Genomic DNA, 22,607 nt, shown 5'->3' with positions numbered 1-22,607 from the left:
ACTCTGTGAAGGCCAGTCAAGTGTGGGGGGGATGATCATGTCCACAAACCACACAATCACAGAAGCAGTCTTATGACATTGTCTTACTGAAAGAAAGAATGGTCAGTTCTGTAGAAATGCCACAAAGTATGAAGCATTACATTGTCTCCAGAATGTTCAGATTCTTTTCAGAGTTCTATGTTTGTGGCACCACAAACAGAAGTCTGAGGACATACCAGGAAAAACAGAACCGCCACCACCTCCTTTGAATTTCATAGTTGGGGTTATGCACTCTGGTAAGAGACGTTCACTGGGCATCTGAAACACCCACACCCATCCACCTACTCAGGAGAAAGTAGCATGATTTGTTGCTCCATAACACAGCTTTCCAAGCTTCCACTGTACATGCTCTTTGCACCACTGAAGAGAACGATCATGTTGGTTGTTTGGACAAAGTGGGGGCTTGCATATTGCAATCCTACCATAGAAACCCATGTTGTGAGCCTTGGTTCTGAATGTTTTTGTGCAGATTTATGTTCAGTCGATGCCTAAAACTCTACATTCAACATACCTGCTGACAAACAGCAGTTTTTACATATTATCCTTTGTAGTATCCTATGATCACGTTCAGTGAGTGTGGCTGGTTGTGCACTGCAGGTAGTACTTGCAGTTGATACCATAGATGGAAGCTCTGTGCTTCCATCTATGGTATGTTATCACTGATTGTTGACCTGGGATGACTCAATTTGTCACCAATTTGCTGAACAGAAAACAGATAGGCCTGCAATAATGGCATCCACAACGTCTCTTCAAACTCAGTCAGTTCCCTTCTCGCAGCCATTTCATCCTGACACAACTGCACTGACTTGGGAGCATCATATTCCTCCAATTTATAATGGCTACAAACATGTGACTCGTTACATGGCATGATGCACCTTGCCCATAGGGATGTACAATGACTTCTTTCCAAGCAGTGTATTGTGTTGTTAGTGAGAACAGGAACTGTTGTGATACCTTATTGGATAGCACTGGACATGATTATTTTAAAAAGAATAATTCTATTTTCTTCTTCAGAGATAATGAATGGCTATAAGAGTGAAGGTCATGCTTTCAAGGAGTGGTATTGGACAGAAGTATCTATAAGCTTTATAGAGTGCTGGATTTAGACACTACCTAGCAACTAACTATTACATGCTTCAATCTGATTGCACCTTTCATGCCAAATCCATTGTTCATTACTGACATTTTTCTTTATTTCTTGAAAATTTCCATGTTTTTTATGAATTAATAGAAGGTTCATCACATTTGAGTTTAAAAAAAATATACTAATTCATAATAAATTTTATGGACGTTTCACAGTGGTGACTGGTTAGTGCATTTTCAAAATATGTTAAAAATAAAAGAAAGCTGATAATAAAGTGAATATAAATAAAATGAAAATGCAGATGATGGCTAAATCAACAAGGCCATCATCTGACAGCCTGAACAGTGGAGTGGTTAATGTACTTGCTTTCCAACCAATAGGCTGCAAGTTCAAATCCTGCTATGGACATAAATATTCACTAATGTTTTAAGGTGGAAATTAATTTCTTCATCTTCTGTGAGGCCACTGCTGCTTATTAGAAGCCTAAGGTAGCCTGAAAAAGTTCCATGTTTAGTCTGAAGAGCAGAGTTTCCAGATTTATATTAAAAATACAAAAAATAAATATAGCATATTTAAAATAAAGTTTAAAAAAAAAAAAATCACTTAGCTCATAATACTAATGTACAACAGGTTTACAACCTTGAATGGGAGGGAATCACATAAATAAAAAAAAGATTTAAAAACAAGAGCCCCATCCCCTTAACTTAGAAAAAAAAGGTATAAAATTACTTTCAATAAGAACATTTTATAAGTGCCTCATACAACAATGAATTTACACTACTTATACAACCTGATAAGGATATAGCATTTAGATCTCTTTAAAATTTTGATTATTCTCTTTCACTCAATTCAACATAGCATTAACAGCATGGTCAGCAAAAACTGACTATTTTCATGAAACAGATGCAACTGTTATGCTCTTGAAAATAAATGTCAACAGAGTTGCTTGCCTGCACACCCAGAGTAGCAATTATAAGAGTAAGAAAGTTATCAGATATTAAGGAAAATTATGATAACATTTCCTTCTCTGGAGGAGCACAAGGATTGCACTAAGATAACCAAGACCATTAAGTATATGTATATTGTTTGTCAATTCTGTCTTCACTATCAATTTTGTAAAGAGAGAGATTAGTTCGCAGATTGCATCCTTAAGTTATGCATGTTGGTCATAAGGATTTTTTGCTTTCCTCACATTCCAACCACAGCCACCAAGCCACAACAATAGGCTTTCTTTTCTCTGTCTGTGTATGTACTCTGATGATGCATTGTTACTGTTGTGAAATCTCAGCAGAATTTGCCATTAAACAGTAAATTTCTCTAATTTATGCTGGCCTACTGCTTTCTGAAATAGAAAAAAAAAAAAAAAAATCACATTCAATGTCTAACAAGTGTCATTCCTGTTTCTATGCTTTAGACTACAATAGATTCCAAAAATTAAGGAACAAAAAGAAAATCATGATAACTCAAAAACTGAGTGAAGAATTTTTATGCAATTCAATGAAAAGTAATATGATATGAAATGTCAAAGAAACATCTGCAAAAACTGTAAATCAAAAATTTAATTCAGTAACAAATGGGTACATGTAAGAGTAAGATGTAAAGATTGTGAGTCTGCTACCTCGGTATGACAGGACAGAATTGAGAAGAACCATGACTGCCAATGAGAAGACGGTGCAGGAGGAATGGTGTGCAGTTTATAGATGTGTGGAGTGAATATGATGGATGTAAGGATCTGCATATGGCTGATGGACTGCACTTAAATGATTTTGGAGTTAGGTGACTGGAGAAATTGTTCAGTGAAAGCTTGTAAGTGAAACACCAGAGAAACTAGAGATATTAGAGAGGAGCGATCAAGCATATGTCTAGTCACTCCCCTGGGACAAATGAGTGTCAGTGCAGGAATGATTGTGCAGAAATAGAAACCCTTGAAACAGATAAGTATGAGCTCTTCAAAATCATTCCTTCACAGAAATGATTGTGAAAAGCTAGGTGAAGTTTACCAGATTTCAAATAAAAACGGGCAGGTAATGACATTATGTAAGGGTAACTGTGGATCCAACGGGATGTTGAAAAGTATATACGTGAATGCCTGAAGTATCAGAAATAAAGGAGAGGAGTTTTTAGCATTGATCTGCACAACTTGCAACAGCAAGTAATGGAAAATACTAGGGGTCAGAGAGTGCTTGACCTAGTAATTGCATCTGGGAATTTGGCTGTAACGAATATGACCACGTTGCCACCAATTGGCGAGAGTGATCATAGAGTCTTGACTTGGGAGGTGGCTAAAGGTGTGGAATTTACAATTAAGACAGGGTACATGTGGAATTATCGGGCTGGTAAGTATGAAAAGCTTAGAAGTTTGATTGGTTCAATGCCAGGCATGTAAAACTACAAGGGCTAGATGTTGACAGTGCATGGGAGGCAGTTAAGAAGTGTTTGCATGAGGCAATGGCTGACTGTATACCTAGAGTCCAAATAATACATCAAGTTGGGGTTAAATGGATGAATAACACCATTAAGCTTGAGCTGCAAAAAAAGAAACAACTATGGAGGGAATTTAAGGAGAAAGGTGACCAGCAGGCACATGAACGGTATAAAGCACAAGCAAGAAGGGTAATGAGTGTGGCAAGAAAAGCAAAAACGGATTATGAAAGAACATTAGCCATGCAGGCTAAAGAGAATCCCAAACAGTTTCTTCAATATGTTGCAAGTAAAAGAAAAAATGTATATGGCAGAATGATTTTAAAGAATGCCGATGGTAGGGAAGTAACCGAATCAGTTGATATAGTTGAATTACTGAGCGAGCACTTTGTAAGAGTATATCATCCGGGTGGTGACATTGCAGGAATGAATGAACCCATAGATTATATGGGAATTGTGGTGAATGAAGTGGAGGTGAATAGTTCATTACAAAACCTCAATGTCAATACTTCTATGGGATTGGATGGTATACTAGCTCATGTCGTACACGAAGCGGCTAAATAATTGTCAGTGTCCTTGACCATTTTGCTTGATTTGAGTCTCAGGTCTGGGTTGGTCCCGAGGAGGTGGAAAGAGGGGAAAATAGGTCCACTGCATAAAGGAGGTTCCAAGATTGCTGTTGCAAATTACCGACAGATTAGCATATCAAGAATCGTTGTCAAGGTCTTGGAGAAATTAGTCAAGAGAAAAATACAGGATTGGATAGATGAAAATGGGATACTGTATGGGGGACAACGTGGTTTTGTGAAAGGTAGATCATGCTTCAGTAACTTGCTCACGTTTTATAACACAGTGACGGCTGAACTGGATAAGGGTAATGGGTTTACAGTGATTCTACTGGACCTTGCTAAGGCCTTTGACAGAATACCACATGGAATTCTAATCAGTAAATTGCAACATATGGGGATGGATATAGGGTTGGTGAGATGGAAAGGAGGGTGGTTGATGGAGAGATATCAGAGAGTGGTTTATTCAGGAATAGAGTCCAAAAGAAGGCCTGTGACTAGTGGTGTGCCGCAGAGTTCTGTTCTTGGACCACTACTTTTCAATTTGTCCATTAACAATATAGGAAAGGATCTGAGAGGAAGTGTTCACTTGTTTGCTAATGATGCAAAGTTGGGTAGAGCAATAGTGAGTGCACAGGATGTCAAAATTTTGCAAGATGATTTGAATAGTTTGGAGGACTGGGCTAAGGAAAATGGATGTCAATTTATGTGGCAAAGTGTAAGGTTATGCATTTTGGGGGTGAAAAGATTAGTTAGCAGTATATCACATTGGTGGAACCATACTCAAGGAGATTGATGAGGCCAGGGATTTGGGAGTGTTGGTGGATAGGGAGTTGAAGTTTAGGGGAGGGGGGGGCACATTGCAAAAGTGGCTAAATCAGCTCATCAAATCACTTGGTTGCTGAAAAATACTTTAACAAGCAGAGACAAACAAGTTATTCTTCCTCTGTAATGAGCCTTGATAAGACCCCATCTAGACTACTGTGCCCAGATCTTCAACCTATTCTGATAAGGTTCATTCCACAGACCTACTATCATCTTGGTCACTCATCTCTGGATCCTCTCCACCTCCTCCCCATCCCCATTGAAGTGCCAGGGTTTCTTCTTGATGGGGAGGAGGTGGAGAGGATCCAGAGACGAGTGACCAAGATGATAGTAGGTCTGTGGAATGAACCTTATCAGAATAGGCTGAAGATTTGTGGGTTGCAGAGATTGGATGATAGGCGAAGGAAGGGTGATATGATTGAGACATTCAAATTACTGAAGGGTTTCTATAAGATTGATCCAGAAGATATTTTTGAAAATATGACGGGTGGTGGGAGGACTAGGGGCCATGCATGGAAGCTGGGCAAGAGCATGGTTGACAGGGGAGTTAGAGCTAGATTTTTTACTTGGAGAGTGGTGAATGAGTGGAATAAGCTTCCAGAGTCTGTTGTGGGTGCTACGACCATGAATGAGTTCAAGGCGAGGTATGATAGATACTTTGTGAATGTCGAACAGTTGTTCTTGACATGATGTCAGGGCCTCCCTCGATGAGTCTGTCGACTCCCTGGAGTTGCCCGTAATAATAATAATAACAACAACTTGGCCAAAAAAAACTGGCATCAGGAAGACATGGTTGTCAGAGAATGATATAGTTACAGGAATAGAATGCAATGGATAATGTATTTTCAGAGAAGATAGAAGAAATAGGGCAGGAGGAGGGATATTATTAATGATAGCTGAACTTCAACCAAAAAAAATAGAAGTTCATGCCGGCAAAGGTCGGTCGATTGGTAGAGCCTCTGCTACTAATGGCTCAGTTAAGTAAGTTTGAGCGCGGTTAGTATTTGAAAGGGGACCAATTGTTCAATGCTGTTGGCACACTCTCCCTCGATGAGTGTCTTTGGACTCCCTGGAAGTGTCAAATAATAATAATAATAATAAAAGTTAGATTGTAGATCTGATGGAAATGGTTCATTTGAGGTTGTCTGGTGTAAGATACAGGTCAATAGGGCAAAATATATTGTTGGTTGTTGCTATAGACCAGGGGGGGTCCAAAAGAAAATGTGGATGACATGAATTAGCAGATTAGCACAATGAGTGCAGGCCAACCAATTAACATGGGAGACTTCAACTATGGTGATATAGATTGGAAGGAGGAGAGGGCACATGGCAAAATGGAAATGGAATTTATACAGTTACTAAGGGATAATTACCTGAAACAGCACATTATGGAAGGGACCATGGGTTTGAGAGTGTTGGATCTGGTAATAGTATCAGTAGATCTGATGTACTACAGTAGCAACTCTACCTTCAATCAAGGAAAGTGACCATGCAAGATTTAGGAGGAGGCAACTTGGAGCAGTGCCATGTTATAAGAAAGTACACGGAATGGATGTTATTAGTGCATGGGAAGTGGTCAAGGATTATTTGAGCGAGACAGTAACAGAGTGCATACCTGGGGTCAGGAGGATAAACCAAGAAGGGATTAAGCGGATGACTAGCAATATAAAGCAGGAGCTGCAAAAAAAAAAGCATTGTGGAAAGAATATAAACAACCAGGTGATAAGCATGCCCATAAGCAATATAAAGCACAAATAAGAAGGATGACTAGTATGGTAAGGAACATTAAATCAGATTTAGAGAGAAAAATTAGCTAAAGGCCAAAGTAAATCCAAAAGAGTTTTTTTTGCTACATAACAAGTAAGAGGAAAGAATGATTATGGAAAGATCACTTTTCTCAGTGCAGCTGATGAGAGGAAAGTGATAGAAACAGTTCAGTTACTAAGTGATCACTTTGCAAGGGTCTATCATCCAGGCAGTGACTTGCAGTTACTGAGGTAACAGACTGATGTGAGCATTGAGGTAGATGAACTGGAAGTACTCAGTATGTTGAAAAATATTAATGTGAATAAAGCAGTGGGCCTGGACGGTATATCAAGCTCATGTGGTATGAAAATGTGCAAGTGGACTGGCAGTGCCTCTGATGAAATTGTTTAATCTAAGTCTCTGGCAAGGTTCTAAGGGAGTGGAAGAGGGTAAGATAGTTCCATTACATAAAGGTGTCTCTAAGACAGAAATAGCACATTACAGACCAATTAGTATCTCTAGAGTGGTGGTTAAAATATTGAAAAAGTTAGTTAAAAGTAAAATTCAGGAATGGGTGGATAAGAATATGATACTCTACAGAAGGCAGCATGACTTTGTAAAAGGCAAGTTCTGCCTCAGTAATTTATTTACATGTGGTATTCTGTAAAATGCTTTTACATTTTACAGAATACCACATGGAAACCAATTACATAAACTGGAGTAAATGGGAATGGATATGAGGCCAGTGGCATGGATAGGAGGGTGATTAAAAGACAGACAGAGGGTAGTGTATCATGAAGATCAATGAGGGTGACTAGAGAAGCACTACAGGGCTCTGGACTAGGAACATTACTCTTTGATTTGTACATGGGGGGGGGGGAGTACTCAGCTGTTTGATATGCAAAACTAAGGAGAGCTTGATAGACGTGATGTAGTTATATTACAGGATGATTTAAATAAGTTGGCAGCATGGGTAAAGGACAATGGTTATCAATTCAATGCTTTAAAATGTAACATAATGCACTTTAGGATGAAAGATTACATACTTTGTATCATATTGATGGTATAAGTTAATAGGAAATTGACAAGGCTAGCAATCTGGGGGTGATAGTGGATAGAGATTTGAAATTAAGAGGACATATTACAAAAGTAGGCAAAATACCTCCAAGGATTACTTGAATGCTGAAGAACACATTGACAAGTAAAGATAAGGAGGTTATTATTCCTCTTTATAAGGCTATTATTCAGCCGCCTGTTGACTACTATTCACAGATTTGGCCACCTGCATTTTTTGGGGATTCGGAGGTGGTAGAGAGGATTCAGATATGAGTGACCAAGCTAGTGACAGGTCTGTGGAATGTTCTTTATGAGGATAGATTGAGGGTGTGTGGGTTGCAGAGTTCAGCTCACAGCAAAGGAGAGGGGATGATAGAAACTTATAAGTTACTAAAGAGATGCTATAAGATTGATACAGAAGAAATTTTTCAATACTTTAAACTAGTCTATCCATTAACAATATTAATGGATAGACTGGGTCTCCCACAATGAGTCTTTTGACCCAATGGAGTACCCATATAAATAATAAGACAGTGGTCAAAAACAAGAGGTAAAATGAGATGGTCAAAGTGCCTCGGTAAGGAATGTGCTTCACCCCTCACAGCAATATAGTACTCACAAGAATGTTTCATCCTGTTTATAATGGTGTCCAGGAGGTCAGTTGATAATAACAACCAATGTTCCTGCAAAGCTCTCCCAAATTTAATGCCTCCCACCACCATCCCTCAAGATTTTGGGATGGTGGTGGGTGGGAGGATGGGTGTATATGTATGTGTGAGGTGTGTGTGGGGGGGGGGGGGGTACAGCAACACATCTACCTAGTACATTCCAGACATGCTCAATAGGTCAGAGACCTGACTAGCCAATCCATCCATACATGGGATGGTGGTGGGTGGGAGGATGGGTGTATATGTATGTGTGAGGTGTGTGTGTGGGGGGGGAGGGGGGGAGTGCAGCAACACATCTACCTAGTACATTCCAGACATGCTCAATAGGTCAGAGACCTGACTAGCCAATCCATACATACATCTCTTTTTGAATATATTGATCCACAAGCTTTGCTCAATGAGGACAAGAATATCATCCTGTAGGATAAATGTCCTTCCTGTCGCACCTGCATACAAATGAACACAGGGGTCCAGGACGGTGTCTCTATTAGTGCAGCATTAATGGTTCCACTAGGAAGCACACACAGGTTGCTGCATCCATGCAACAAGATGCTTCCCCAAACCATCACTACCTCCACTATAAGTGTCCTTTCATGGATAAAGGACGATAAGGTATCCTTGGTTATTTCTAGATCAGCGCACACCTGATACCAACCCCTATCAGTGTTGGGTCCAGTTGATGTGGAGCCTAGCCCATTTCAAACATTCCTTCCTGTGACATGGGGATAGGAGCATGCAGAGTACCTGTCTGCATGCTCCTATCCCCATTACCTAGCATACAGACTGCTTTCATGAAACCTTTTGCAAACACACTGGAAGCAGATACCAATGTCCCTGTAGCCGATTTGGAGAGGCACTCCTCTTTTGGCAACAATATTAGTATTATACCACACTTCCAGGGAGTCCAAAGACTCATCAAGGGAGGGCATCAACTCTACAACTCTTCATTTCACTACTCCACCAACCTTCATCATCTAACACCAACGCCATCTACCGCCAATTACCACCACTGGTGCTTTCACAGACAATCACAAACATCCATGCCCATGGCAGGATTCGAACCCGCAGCCTTTTGGCTGGAGAGCGGATATGCTAACTCGGCCAACTAGGCCAGCAACAATATGACTGGAGTTATTAGTCATCCACTGTGGTTGTAGTGGATGTCCTTCCTTCATCATATCTCTGGGATGGTGTTGTGACTGCTGGATTGGTTTCACAGTCTGTGAACCACCGAATAACACATGCAATTATCTGGCCATTTTCACTGGACTTTGGCTGGCCTTTAGTCTTTTGATGGCTTGCCAAATGAATTCATAGGTTAAAGGATGTCTTGCAGCCATATCCAAAATTCCTGAATATGGAATATCCAAGAATTTTGGATATGGATTTCATATCCAAAATTTGAAATGCCTTGTTCTCAAAATAGAAAACCACTCCAAAACATCCACTTTTATGCTGTGGCTCCATTGCACATACTGCTGACAGCACTACCATCTGCATACAATAACTAGACTCAGCATCAATTTTTAAATAATATACCTGACTTTCATATATTTGTTTCCTTTTGCTCCTAAGTTATTGCAATTTTTTTCTTTGTTTCTTAATTTATGGAAATTAATGTATTATGATGAAATGTTATAAATGCTGACAGGCAGCTAAGATGGTTAATTGCTTTGATAAATAAATAAACTAGAAATGTTGTTGTCAACTTCTATAAATTGTATTCATTAACTCTTTGCTTTTATAATAAATTTGGTTTAATCCTTTATCCAAGTGTGAGCAAACAACAAAGTTTGCGCCTGAAAGTATCTTCAGGACTGGGGTAAGGTGGTACAACACCAGGGCAACTCCTTGCAAAGGTGGAGCAAGCTACCAACACGCCTATCTCAGTATCTCCCATAATGCAAAACACATCTCCTTGCGGATATGTCTAATGTTATGCATTAAGGGAAGGGCCACTACCCAGACTAGTTTTGACCTTTATTGAGGTCTCTTTAATGGGAGCCAGGCCCAAGTGGAGATACCAGGCAGAAGCATTAGCAAGGTCATCTCTACCTATAGAAGTTGCCAAATGGTGTGCCACCCTTTTTTTAATAAATTACTCTGGATTTAGAGAAAGATGTTGAAAGTTTATTTTTCACTTGGTTAGAGTATAATAAATTTGGTTAAACTTTGTTAAACAGAAAAGAATTCAGAGAATATTGTGAACTGCTATATATGGAATATGGTGATCTCATCCTTCATTGTGAGGTGCACTGGCTTTCTGAAGGACAAGTTCTCAGTAGATTTTGGAAGCTGAAAGAAAGTGTTCGTAATTTTCTGGAAGAGAAGGATGAGCTGCATGAGGAAAAAGCACTGTTGTGTGATGAGAAATGGCTATTTGAGTTAGCATTTTTAGTTGATTTTACCAGCCACCTCAATGATCTAAATTTGGAACTGCAGGGCAAGAACAAATTGTTTCCTAGCTTAGTAAATGACATTAGTGCATTCAAAATTAAATTAAAGCTGTTCATCTCCCAGTTAGAAAACGTGGATTTAAGTCAATTTCCACATAAAAGAACATAGTGAATCTGTTGAAGATAATGGCAACTTTACAGAATATACTGAGAAACTCAGATTATTGCAAGAGTTCTTTAACAGTCGTTTTAGCGATTTTGCTGAAGAAGAAGACTGCATACTTGCATTTATAAATTCCTTTTCACTTACTGAACAAAAAATCTTGACGATACCTAGTAACATACAAATGGAACTTATTGAACTTATTTATTACTCAAAACCAATTCTTTATTGAAAATGAAATTTAATGAACTTCCATTACTCCCAGATGTTTCTGATATAATTAATTTCTGGCGATCGTTGCCCTGTGAACATTTTCCAGAACTGAGAAAATTTGCTCAGAGTTATATCTGTTGTTTTGGAACTACATACAGATGCAAACAAGCATTTTCATCAATGAAAATGATTAAGAACAAACTACGGTCGGGACTGACTGATTCAAATTTGAAAAACTGTTTGATGCTTTCTGTAACTGATTTAACTCCAAACATTACAAGCTTAGCAAAAGCAAAGCAATTTCAAAAGTCTCAATAAAATAATTAATGTTTATCTTGTCTTTATATGAAATTTGTTTATTTAAAACTGCTAAAAGTGTCTATATTACCATATATATAATAAATCATTTATGCATAACTGTTAAATATATCCATATTACCATATTTTAAAAGGTCTGAAAAGTGGTATAAGTTTGTATGGCGCATCTTAACTAAAAAATTAAAAAAATTGACGCTTGAACAATAAAAGGTTGGCCACCCCTGGCCTAAGGAATCCAGGTAACTAGATCTTTGTGCAGCAGTCCAAATGTGACTTTATTAAAGCCTTATAAAAGAGGAATAATAATAACCTCCTATCCCTGCTTGTCAGTATGTTCTTCAATCCAAGTAATCTGATGAGCTTTATCCATCTTTGCAAGAGATGCCTTCTAAATTTGAGGGTGGATGTGGACTCCCTGTCCACATCCACCCTCAAATAATTTGGCTCATCAATTACCTTTGGTGTCCTATGGCTCCATCAGCATAGTAAGCAGCTTGTGATCTTTCTTCTCAAAGTGCATTCATTACCTTACACTTTGCCACATTAACTGCTAGCTGTTATTCTTTGTCCATACTGCCAGATGATTTAAGCACCCTGCAGTATCATTATATCATTTTCCATGACTACTGTTCTGAGCCACTGTAGCTCAGTCAGTATAGACGAAGGCCTTTGATCACAAAGACCTGGGTTCGATTCCTGTCCGAGATGTGAGGAACCTTTATCTGATCTTTTTAATGAAAGTTGAGTTAGCCGGTCTCATATGGAGATGGGGGGGGGGTTCTGCTGGAAACTTGGGTTTTTCATCCCCCAGAACAGGCAAACCAGCCCTGTGAACACACACATGGATTACAGTCAGGAATACTTAAGATGGTCCCACTAGCCATAGGTCTCATTCGTCAGCTATGCCAGTCCAGAGCCCAGATAAAAAATAGGGGGGAATGAGTGGTGCTGTACCTCCCTGTAAAAGGAACTCACAGCCATTGTGTCATCATCATTGTATCATCATACGAAATAAATAAAAAAAAAAAACTACTGCTCTTTCCAGTTTTGCACAGTCAGCAAACAACTTAATATTCCCCCTTAAATCATTTCCTGTATCATTTGTGGCTCAAGTACAGAGCCTTGCAGTACACCACTAGTCACTTGTCTTCTCATGGATTCAATTCCCCTGTATGCTATGCTATGCTATGTCTGTCCATCATCCATATCACCAGCTTCACATCCACCAGAATTTGATCCAATTCATGCAACAGAATTCCATGTGATATCCTGCTGAATGTTTTTCAAAGTTCAGTAGTCTCACTGTGTAGTTAACATAATTGGTGTTACCAAAACAAAAGTCAAAAAAGGCAAGATTTATTTATTTATTTAGCTTATGGCATCACATACAAAATTATATGATTTAGAACATACATACAAAACTTACAAGATTTAAAAAGGAAATTAAATTACAAAATAAGAACATTAGTCAAATTTTCAGGTCTAAATGCATAGTAGTAATTACTATTATGCACTGATCAATAGTTCACTTAGGAAAAATATAACTCTCTGATATAGGATTGCTTTGGCACTGAGTTTTTGCTCTCTTAAGGTTTCTGCCTGGTCTCTGAAGAGAACCAACCAATGTCAAAACAAATGTCAGGACTGAAAACCTTTATCAAATGAACTAATAAAAGACAAATATACAGACACCTGGACAGTGTGCTTTGTCTTAAGTAGTGCAAGCTAGGGAAACTCTGATGCTGAGGATCGTATCGTATTTTCATAAGCTCTCTGGTCACAATTTCGAAACTTCTAAAGTTTCTACATATATTCGGCTTTGAAATGTTGGATCTTTAATATCCAACATTTCTATATAGAGCGATAATGATCTGACTTGGATCTAGACATTTTGATTAGATGACTGGATATTTGATTTGGAGTGACTTCAGCTTTGGGTTGGATATAATGTGAGGTGCCACCCAGTTTTTTTAATAAGGAACCAACCATGCTTTCTGACTAGTTTTTTGAAATTCAAATTGTCTCATTCCACCTACTGTTTCTAACTTCAACTAATTCATTATTGGTCACATCTGTTTATCTACTCTCTTGGTAGTCATTATACAGTTTTCCACATATGTCATTCTATCTCTGGATATATTCTATACAAGATCATTGTGGGTCATGTTTTTTGCTGTGGCTATGATCATATTCACAAATCTCTCAGTTTCTGACTTGAGATCAGAAATAGTAATAAAATATTTTTTTTTTATCTAGCTCAATAGAAAATTCTTTCCAAATTAGCCTTGGTAAAATTCCGATGAAGCAGTTGTGAAGAATGAATAGCTTGTATTTGGATGCCAACTTTCAGTAGTATGGGTCAATGTTAGGAGAGTAGGAAGTGTGAAAGTACCTGTTTCGTAATGGACAGTGTGTTTCCAAAGGTGTCTCTTGTAAAACATAGATCAAGGTTAGTTTCTGTACCTCATCTTCCTGATTTAAAAATAGATATATCTTTGGAGTCAAAAATCAAACATATTATTGATGTCAGCCTAACCTTTCTCCACATGCATCATCATCCTGGTATTTCCATTGTGAATGGTGGCTATTAACATGTTTGTAGTGGACAGTGTCTTTATGTGTGTAAACTTCTGGCTGGAGGGAACTAGCTTCAGAGCATGTGTACTGTTTCCACGTAGAGTAGTCGCATTTTCACAAAGCTTATATGGCATGTTAGTTGCAACTTTTTCGGTAGAATTTTATTTATAAAATTAGCATTTGTGAAGTGTCTGAATGATAGTGAATATCTCAAATGCAATTCAAACTGATTTCAAGGTTTTTATATATATATTCCCATATTGATCATTTTGCTTTACATAATTTATGTGCTTTCTGTATCCAATGATTGCATTATAAACAACTGTTATATGTATTTTCTGAACAGAAAACTTCAAAGAGGATGTTAGGACAAATGTGTTTAGTTAGCTATGTTTAGTACTACTACAATAAATCTGTTTTGCTTGCATGCATGCAGGAGGGAGGGAAGAGTTTTTCCCATTACGAGTATCATTCCAGTTGTCTCTAATTACACTAATTGCTGCTAAATATAGTACATGGACTGTAAATGTCCCATGATAAACAGAGCTATTTGTTTTTCTTGCTTCTGCAGTATAGTGTCTGTTGAGATTGCAATGTTTTTCATGGTATAGAAACATTTTTATTTCAGTCTTCGGAAACAACAGACATAGTAAAAATTTATCTATTCCTGAATAAAAATGAATACTTCTATGTATTTTATAAGAGGCGTTTCATTCCCTCCCACCTCTAAGCAGATTTGGTTATAATTAAAGAACCTTAAGATACATAGTACGTCTGCCGAAACACAAGCACAAAATTTCTTCATTGCACGGTGTTTTTTCTCACCCCATCAAATAGTTAGGGTGGCAGTGAGAGAGCTGTGATAGCCCTGATGAGATAAATAAATAAAATCCCTGCATACATTGTGGGATGTTCCACACTGCAGGAAGAACCAAGTCAGGCCATGATACAGAAGATGGCTTATAGATGTTAATAATCATGATACCGATAACTACAAGATGGTAGTATATTCAGGCAATAATGATCAGGAAAAGGAAGGGATGGTAATAGTATTCAACAGTAAATGCAAAGATAATCTTCTTGAATGACAGACAATTTCAAGTGATGTGATGCATGGAAACATCAAACTAGGGAAATGGACAATGACACTTAATTATGCCTGTAGTCCCACAAAAGGTTCAACTAAGGAAGAAGTGGATGAATTTTTCAAGTCAAAAGAGAAAGCTGCTGACAAGGAAAAAGTTGGTTTTTGTTGGAGATCTAAACAGCAAAGTAGGAAAGGATGTCATCACCATTTAGTTTTGAGCAGGAGAAAAATAACTTTCATACTGAAAAGAAAAATATCTATAAAAGTCTTAAAAATGAATCAAACAGGTGAATTGTAGACCCAAATATAGAAATATTATTGGAGGAAAAAGAAAAGAGTCTGAAAATTATTGACTGCACTTTATTATAATAAAGTGCAGTCAATAATTTCATGCACTTTATTATTGAATTACTTCTATAATAAAGTGCATGAAAATCAGCAATAAAAAGAAGAAATTAGGCAAAAATCTTGAAAACATCAGCTGCATACTGAATGAAGAAGATGCAGAACAAGTAAAATACATTTTCACCTATTTAGGCACAATTTTTAGGGAAGATGGCAAAAATAAATGGAATAAGCCAAGCTAGTATGGTGAGAAGTCGAACAAATGAAGTTAAGATTTAAGAGAGAAATTAGCAAAACACTACACCAGTTGTATATAAGATCATATTAATATTATAACGTGACACCTCCAAGGACTCATCGCAGGAGGGCACTGTATTCTACTGTGCTACACAGAGTCACTGTCTTCCCTACTACTACTTAATTCTTCAAGTGTTTTTTTTCCCTGCAAATTGTTTCCCCTGGCTGATTTTCCTGTATGAGCGATGAAAAATCTGAGTTTCTGGCAAACAAATCAAAGTGTACATATGAGTACTTCGATTATACTATATACTGTATACGTTCGGTAAACTGAGAAACCCCAATGCTGTGGAGTATGCGACATGCATTTAGATAATTCTTAATAACCATTAAAGTGCAGAAATTCCTTGTAATCAGGTGATATTATCAAGTAGGTAAAATAACCTACAAAGAGCAATATTTATGTTAAACGTTATAGTAAAATAAACACCGCTAAGAAATAAAATATCCAATAGTAATAAAATGATAGTTTTAACAAAAATTCAGTTCTCACATATACAAGATAGGATCCAAGAGCGAGTTTGAAATAAAACAGCTGATCAAAGACTGCAGACCACATATACGAGAGTTATAGGAGAAAAGGATGAACAGTTATAGGACGAACAGATGGCATCAATGGCAGAATCATATTAAAGATGAATATATATATATATTAAGAGAATGGCTGATTCAGACGAAGACTGGTTGAAGTAAATCATTTAAGACATGCAGATGATACAACCCATATAGCAGAAACTAGGGAGGATCAGGAGTGGTTAATTCTGTTGGTTAAGAGATAAACCAAAAAGGCAGGCTTATTTAAACATCAGCGAAACAAAACTGATGGCTTCTGACAATTTTGATGAATTTATGACTGAGGGAGATAAAATAGAAGTGAATGAAAATTATGATTTATTTGGGTTTAGAATATGAAATGATGGTAAATGTGAAGATAAAATTAAAACAAGGATAGTCTATGGAGAAAAAATCTGTCAAAATCTGACAAAAATTATGAAGGATAGAGATGTTAAGACCACTAAAGTTAGAATTGTCAAAGCAATGGCATTTTCATTGTTGATGTATGGATGTGAAAGCTGGAGAATTAAGAAATATAGAAAGAAAATTAATTTATTTGAATTATGGATGTGGAGGAGATTGCTAAGAATCCTGTGGACTGCAAGAATGACTAATAAAAAAAGGCTTTAAGAAATATAAAGACAGAATGCTCGCTGGAGGCATTGATCACTAAACAGAAGGTAATGTACTTTGCAAATATTACGTGAGCAATGAATCACTGGAAAAGGCAATTATGTTGGGGAAGCTTGAGGGCATGAGAAGGAGAGGAAGACTGCAAAAGACTTGGATGGACAACAAAAAGAAGTTTACTAAGAAAAAGACAATAGACCAATGGAGAGTCTTTCTTCACAGGATCACCAAAAGTTGGAAATGACTGGATGGCACATTAGTAAGGAACTTGATACTGTTAGCATTCAGAGAATGTGTGGGAAGAGCTAATCTCAGATAATATGGTCACAAAATAAAAAGACAGGTCAGCAAAACAGGTGTTCAATGCCATGATTGTAAGGGAAAAAGATCCAGTAGAAGGCAAAGATCTAGTTTGATTGATTTGACAATATTGCAATTCTGACAGATAACAGACTAATTTCAAGTTGAAGTGCTGAAAGGAAGTTAGTAATAATGTAAACATTTCATGTAGTACCTATCATAATAACTTGTACACTTCTTAAAGGCCTGGCCTGGCTGGCCGAGTGGCTAGCGTATCCGATCTGCAGCCAAAAGGCTGCGGGGTTCGAATCCAAGCCATGGGCATGAATGTTTGTGGTTGTCTGTGAAAATACTAGTGGTGGGCAGTAGATGATGTTGGTGTAGTTGTAGTTGGCGGAGACAGAGTTGTAGAGTAGGTACCCTCCCTCGATGAGTCCTTGGACTCCCTGGAGGTGTCACATAATAATAATAAGTAGTGAATTATATGACCAACAATTACAGCTGTTCATTCATATACACAGGTATCCCAAACCTAAGGACGAACACTATATCTGAAGATTACAACTGCAAATCATATAAATCAGCTTGTCAAGTTGTGTAACTGACAATTTCGAGTAGAAATCGGGTAGACATTCAAATTTTCGAATCGGATGCAAAGAGGTCACATAGTAGCACTCAACAGGATTAAAGGCAAAATGCTAAACTAAGCAAATCGTGTTTGAAGGAAGCTTTTTTCGTGAAGGAATAAAGTTGCAAACTTGAATGTCTTGTAATGTCTAAAAGACATCTATATGATTTCATGTGGGGAAGAATTACTGGAAAGCTTGAAATCTTATATAGCATCGTATCCAGGCTATAGGCAGGGTTTCAAACCAATGGAATATGTTCCAGATGTTTGCTAAGAGGACATCCTTGCTCTACTATAGAACATGAAGACAGATTTTTGGTTATAACAGCAAAAAACATAATTGCTGCACCACCGCAGGTCAGCTCTATTCAAGCAGAGGTATGCGGATATCTTGACAAACTGCAGCAAGTAGGCCTATATGACCGAAGGTCTGTAGTCTGCTTTCCTTTATCCACATCTCATTGTAGAGCAAGTTTTCAGTGGTGTTGTATCCATAAAAATTGGACTAAACATTAATAGGGTAATGTACTCTTTACAGATGAGTCATTTTACTCTTTCCTCCGATTCTAGACAACACTTGATCTGGTATGAAAGTGGTACTGCTTACATTGCGAGAATGTTCTTGAAAGGGATAGATACGGTGTTGGGAGGCATTATGCATAACGGATGCACCGAGCTACAAGTGCTAGAAAAAAGGGACTATGACTGGTGAACGATATTGCAATAAAGTTCTTTAACATCATGTTTGATTGTTCAGTGTTGCTGTAGGTGAAGAATTCATTTTTATGGTTGACAATGCCACTACATTGTATATGAGCAATGGAGATACTTCTGGAGACCAAGGATATTAATCGAATCAAGTGGTCAACACATTCCCCAGATCTCAACACCACAGAACACATTGGGGATGCAATAGGGAGACAAACTGCTATTCAAAATTCCCCTCTAGAAAACAAACAAGGCCTTATCCTTGCTCTGAAGGAGAAGTGGGCTAGTTTGCCTCAAGGACTCCTGAATCACTTGGTGCTAAGTATGGTATGACATCGTGAGAGCTGCGTCACAGTTCGGGGATGGACATATTCCATATTTAAATGTCTCTACACAGTTTACTGTAAGCACTGTACATTAATTCCTCAACTACGTCCTTAAAAAATTTGTAACTTTTGCCAAAGATGTATTGCAATTTGTGCGAAATTTAAAACACATTTTTTGTGTAATATAATTTATTGGCATGCTGGAAATAATTTATGTCCACATATGGCTGTAGTCATGAAAATTTATTCATATACAGGTAAAAATGTAGTTTGTCCTTAGTTTTTTGGACACCAGTGTAATTAATCAGATCACTGGGATGCCATTAGCATAAATAAACTTTTTTTGTTTGTAAAGGTTGAATAGCATGGCATAAGAACTGAGTATCAGTCTACTGTTCAGTTTGATTGATTTATCTTCATTCAAGAATCAAAAGATAAAGAATATGTTAAACATGTTAAATAATATGCTGTATTATTCAATATATTATTTAACTGGTGTGAGAGCTTAATGCAAGATACAATAACTTTAAAATTTTGCTAAAACCTTTTGCCTCCGTACTATGATATATAAGTAGTGAGATAGAGAAAAACTGTCATTGTTTTTAGAGCTTTTTATAACTGAAGTCTAAAAGAGAAAAAGAAGCCAACCTTATGTGTAAAAAACTTTTGGATATCTGTAGATTTGTTTTTTCAAGAGATAGATAGGAAGAAAGGATATTCTAAGAAATGAAAGGAAAAATAAATTAATTGGAATAAAACTTGAACTATGAATGGCTAGTGGCTAGAAGGTTGCAGTATATCTTGTAACAATGTAGAAATAAGAGACAATGGGATGCTGCACTTAAAAGACAGTCTATGCTTCTCTACACACTAGAGAGTAGTATGCCATATTTTACATCAAAACTTTATTTTCCCATTTTGTTTAAATGACTACATTTCAGATTATCTCTGCTTACATTGTCACGAATGTTCATGAAGTTACTAACATTTTCATTTTTCTAATATGGTTTTGGCTGTAATAATGATATTAATATATCATTATTTATAATTATATAATTATATTAATTCATATAATTTTCCTGAAGGCTTATTTCATTCATAGCCAACCTCTCAATCCATATGTTAATATTTGAGTGCTGTTTTGTATACTGGTATATTTGAGTGTTTTTGCCAATTTCTATCTATATACATTTTTTTCCCATTTTTTCGCCATCAATACTAATCTTATCAAATTCGGATATTCATATTTAATCTCTCTCTCTCTCTCTCTCTCTCTCTGCTCAGAATTATGCTTAAGCAGTAAAACATACTTGCTCTACTGGTTAATCATTTACAAAACAATCCATATTTCATTTTCCTGTATATACAAGTATTTATAATTTATCTTTTCAATGCTGATTTTCACACCAATCTTGTTTCAGTAGAGTGGCATGAAATATTCCTTACATTAACCAAACTGACTTTTAGTCATTTTGCCAAATGCTAAAATTATTTAATTCTTCAGAATCAAAATTTTGAGGAATGGCATAAAGTTTCTGCTTCACACAGATGCAAAATACAATGCATTCTAGTGTTATCCTTCTAACAACACATTTATCGTCCAATTCTTTGGCCTTCATTACTTTTTTTTTCCCTTAAGAAAATTAATATCTTGTTGATAAAAATAATACCTACACTCATCATTTCTTGTTAATACTAAGCGCTCATCAGTACCTTCTGGCAATTTTTTATGCTGAAAGAAAACAGAAATCACTTTTAACTTTTGTAAAAGAGAAAAAAAAATTCATTTTAATGATTAAAAAATAGTATTACATAGAGAGAGAGAGAGAAATTTATTATGAGATGATTTATATAATATAATATAAATAGATTTATATGATATAGAAATTTATATATATATGAATTCAGATATATAAACAGTGACTGATTTAGATAGCGCAATCTAAGCAGGGTTCTGAAACTCAATAGCAATCAGGCTATAGTGCATATTTTTCAGATGTCTGTAAGCCATATTTGCATTTTTTTTCCACCATAAATTTTTTGAGATATGCATTCAATTTTGAAGAATTATGTTATTTAGCAAATAAGGACTGATACAAAGTGTTTTATATTACTGTTGTTTCTTATTCAGAGGAAAAGCTGAATGCATTGCCAGTCTGAAGATTACAGAGAACAAATGCCAGTCATCCTTGCATTCTGATATTGTTAGTTAATTGAACTGGATGGACAATTTTGAAATGAATTTTAAGACTAAAGAGAAAGATAAATGCAAAAAACTGAAAATATCTAATGAAACTTTACATTTTAAACACGGAATGTTAGAGGATGAACACATACTTCAAGGATATATTTTTCTCCCGTTTTCATGTCACCTTTATCATCTCTAACTCCTTTTACAGCACTCTTTCCTCCATTCCTAAGCTTCTTCAACAACCTCCAGAATATTCTGTCACCTTCTTGATATTTATTTTCTATATTCTTGCCAAAGTCCTCCCTTGACTTTTGTTTAGCTAGTTTTACACAGTGTTTAGCATTCTTGCATTTGTCTCTGTATTCTCTAAGAGCACAAGCTGACTTATTTGACAGGAACTTTTGATATGCTTTCTTCTTTTCCTTCACTGCCTCTTTAACTTCCTGGGTCCACCATGGAGTTCTGATTTTTCTATCCTTGCAGACAACCTCACCACATGCCTCTCTCGCAGAATCAATCAATGTTTTCTTCAAGGCTTGCCACTGAATCTCCAAGGTTTGGTTTCTGTTCTCAAACTCTTTCATTTTTCCTTCTGTATCTTTGTGTATTTTAGTCTAAACTTCACATCTGAGAGCTGCTCAACTTTTATTTGCTTTAAAACTTTCTTACATGAAATTCTTTTCAATATGAAATTCAATTTAACCTGCTCAAGACTAAATAGTGATCACTTCCAATTTCAAATCCTCTGTACACTCTGGTGTCCTGCACCTGGGAGAAAACATCACTATCAACCATAACATAGTCAGTGAGACTTTTCTTATTCCTTGCCTCTTCTCTCCATGTGAATTTGTGCACATTTTTATGTTGGAACATGGTGTTGGTAATAACAGGTCCATGTCCTGAGCAGAAATCCAACAGATATTTGCCATTATTATTAGCTTTGCTCTTTTCTCCAAATTTTCCCAAAACATTTTTGTATGTCTGACAATCACTTCCTACTCTGCTATTTAGATCCCCAACAAGGACCAACTTTTCCTTTTTCATTGTGTCAGTTGCTTTTTCTAAAGCCTCAAAAAATTCCTCCACTTCTACCTTAGTGGACCTTCTGTGGGACCATAGGCACAAATAAGTCTCATTGTCCAGTTCCCCATTCTCATATTTGCCCACATTACTCTACTTGAGACTGACTGCCATTCAAGAAGATTAGCCTAATATTTAGTATTGAATACTATGGCTACTGATTCTTTTCCTTGATTGTCATTGCCTGAATATAACATTTTGTATTTATTGCTCAGAAAGATCTCACCAGTTTTTGTCTTTTTTGTTTCAGTCACCCCTATTATGTCGATCTGGTACTTATCTAATTCCTCAGCTAGCTCCATTTCTTTGCCATTCAGGCTTCTTATGTTGATAGTACCGATCTTTAACTCTGGTGATGTTGAGTTGGGGTTTGTTTTCAGATTCGTTC

The 22,607-nt window shown here is 36.8% G+C and overlaps 1 protein-coding gene across 1 annotated transcript in view; it reads right to left on the bottom strand.

Moving 5' to 3' along the window:
* sl (small wing phospholipase C gamma 1) overlaps positions 1 to 22,607 on the bottom strand; it is a 546,737-nt gene that overhangs the window by 345,434 nt on the left and 178,696 nt on the right. Inside the window, exon 13 of the mRNA XM_090398565.1 lies at positions 20,623 to 20,680. Within this exon, the coding sequence (XP_090254691.1) occupies positions 20,623 to 20,680 (58 nt within the window). The remainder of the gene's footprint in view (positions 1 to 20,622; positions 20,681 to 22,607) is intronic.

This window comes from Typopeltis vanoorti, chromosome 9, assembly GCF_054136105.1.
Source record: "Typopeltis vanoorti isolate ZY-2024b chromosome 9, IOZ_Tvanoo_1.0, whole genome shotgun sequence".
Classification (NCBI taxonomy): domain Eukaryota; kingdom Metazoa; phylum Arthropoda; class Arachnida; order Uropygi; family Thelyphonidae; genus Typopeltis; species Typopeltis vanoorti.
This window is presented reverse-complemented; position numbering and strand designations above follow the sequence as displayed.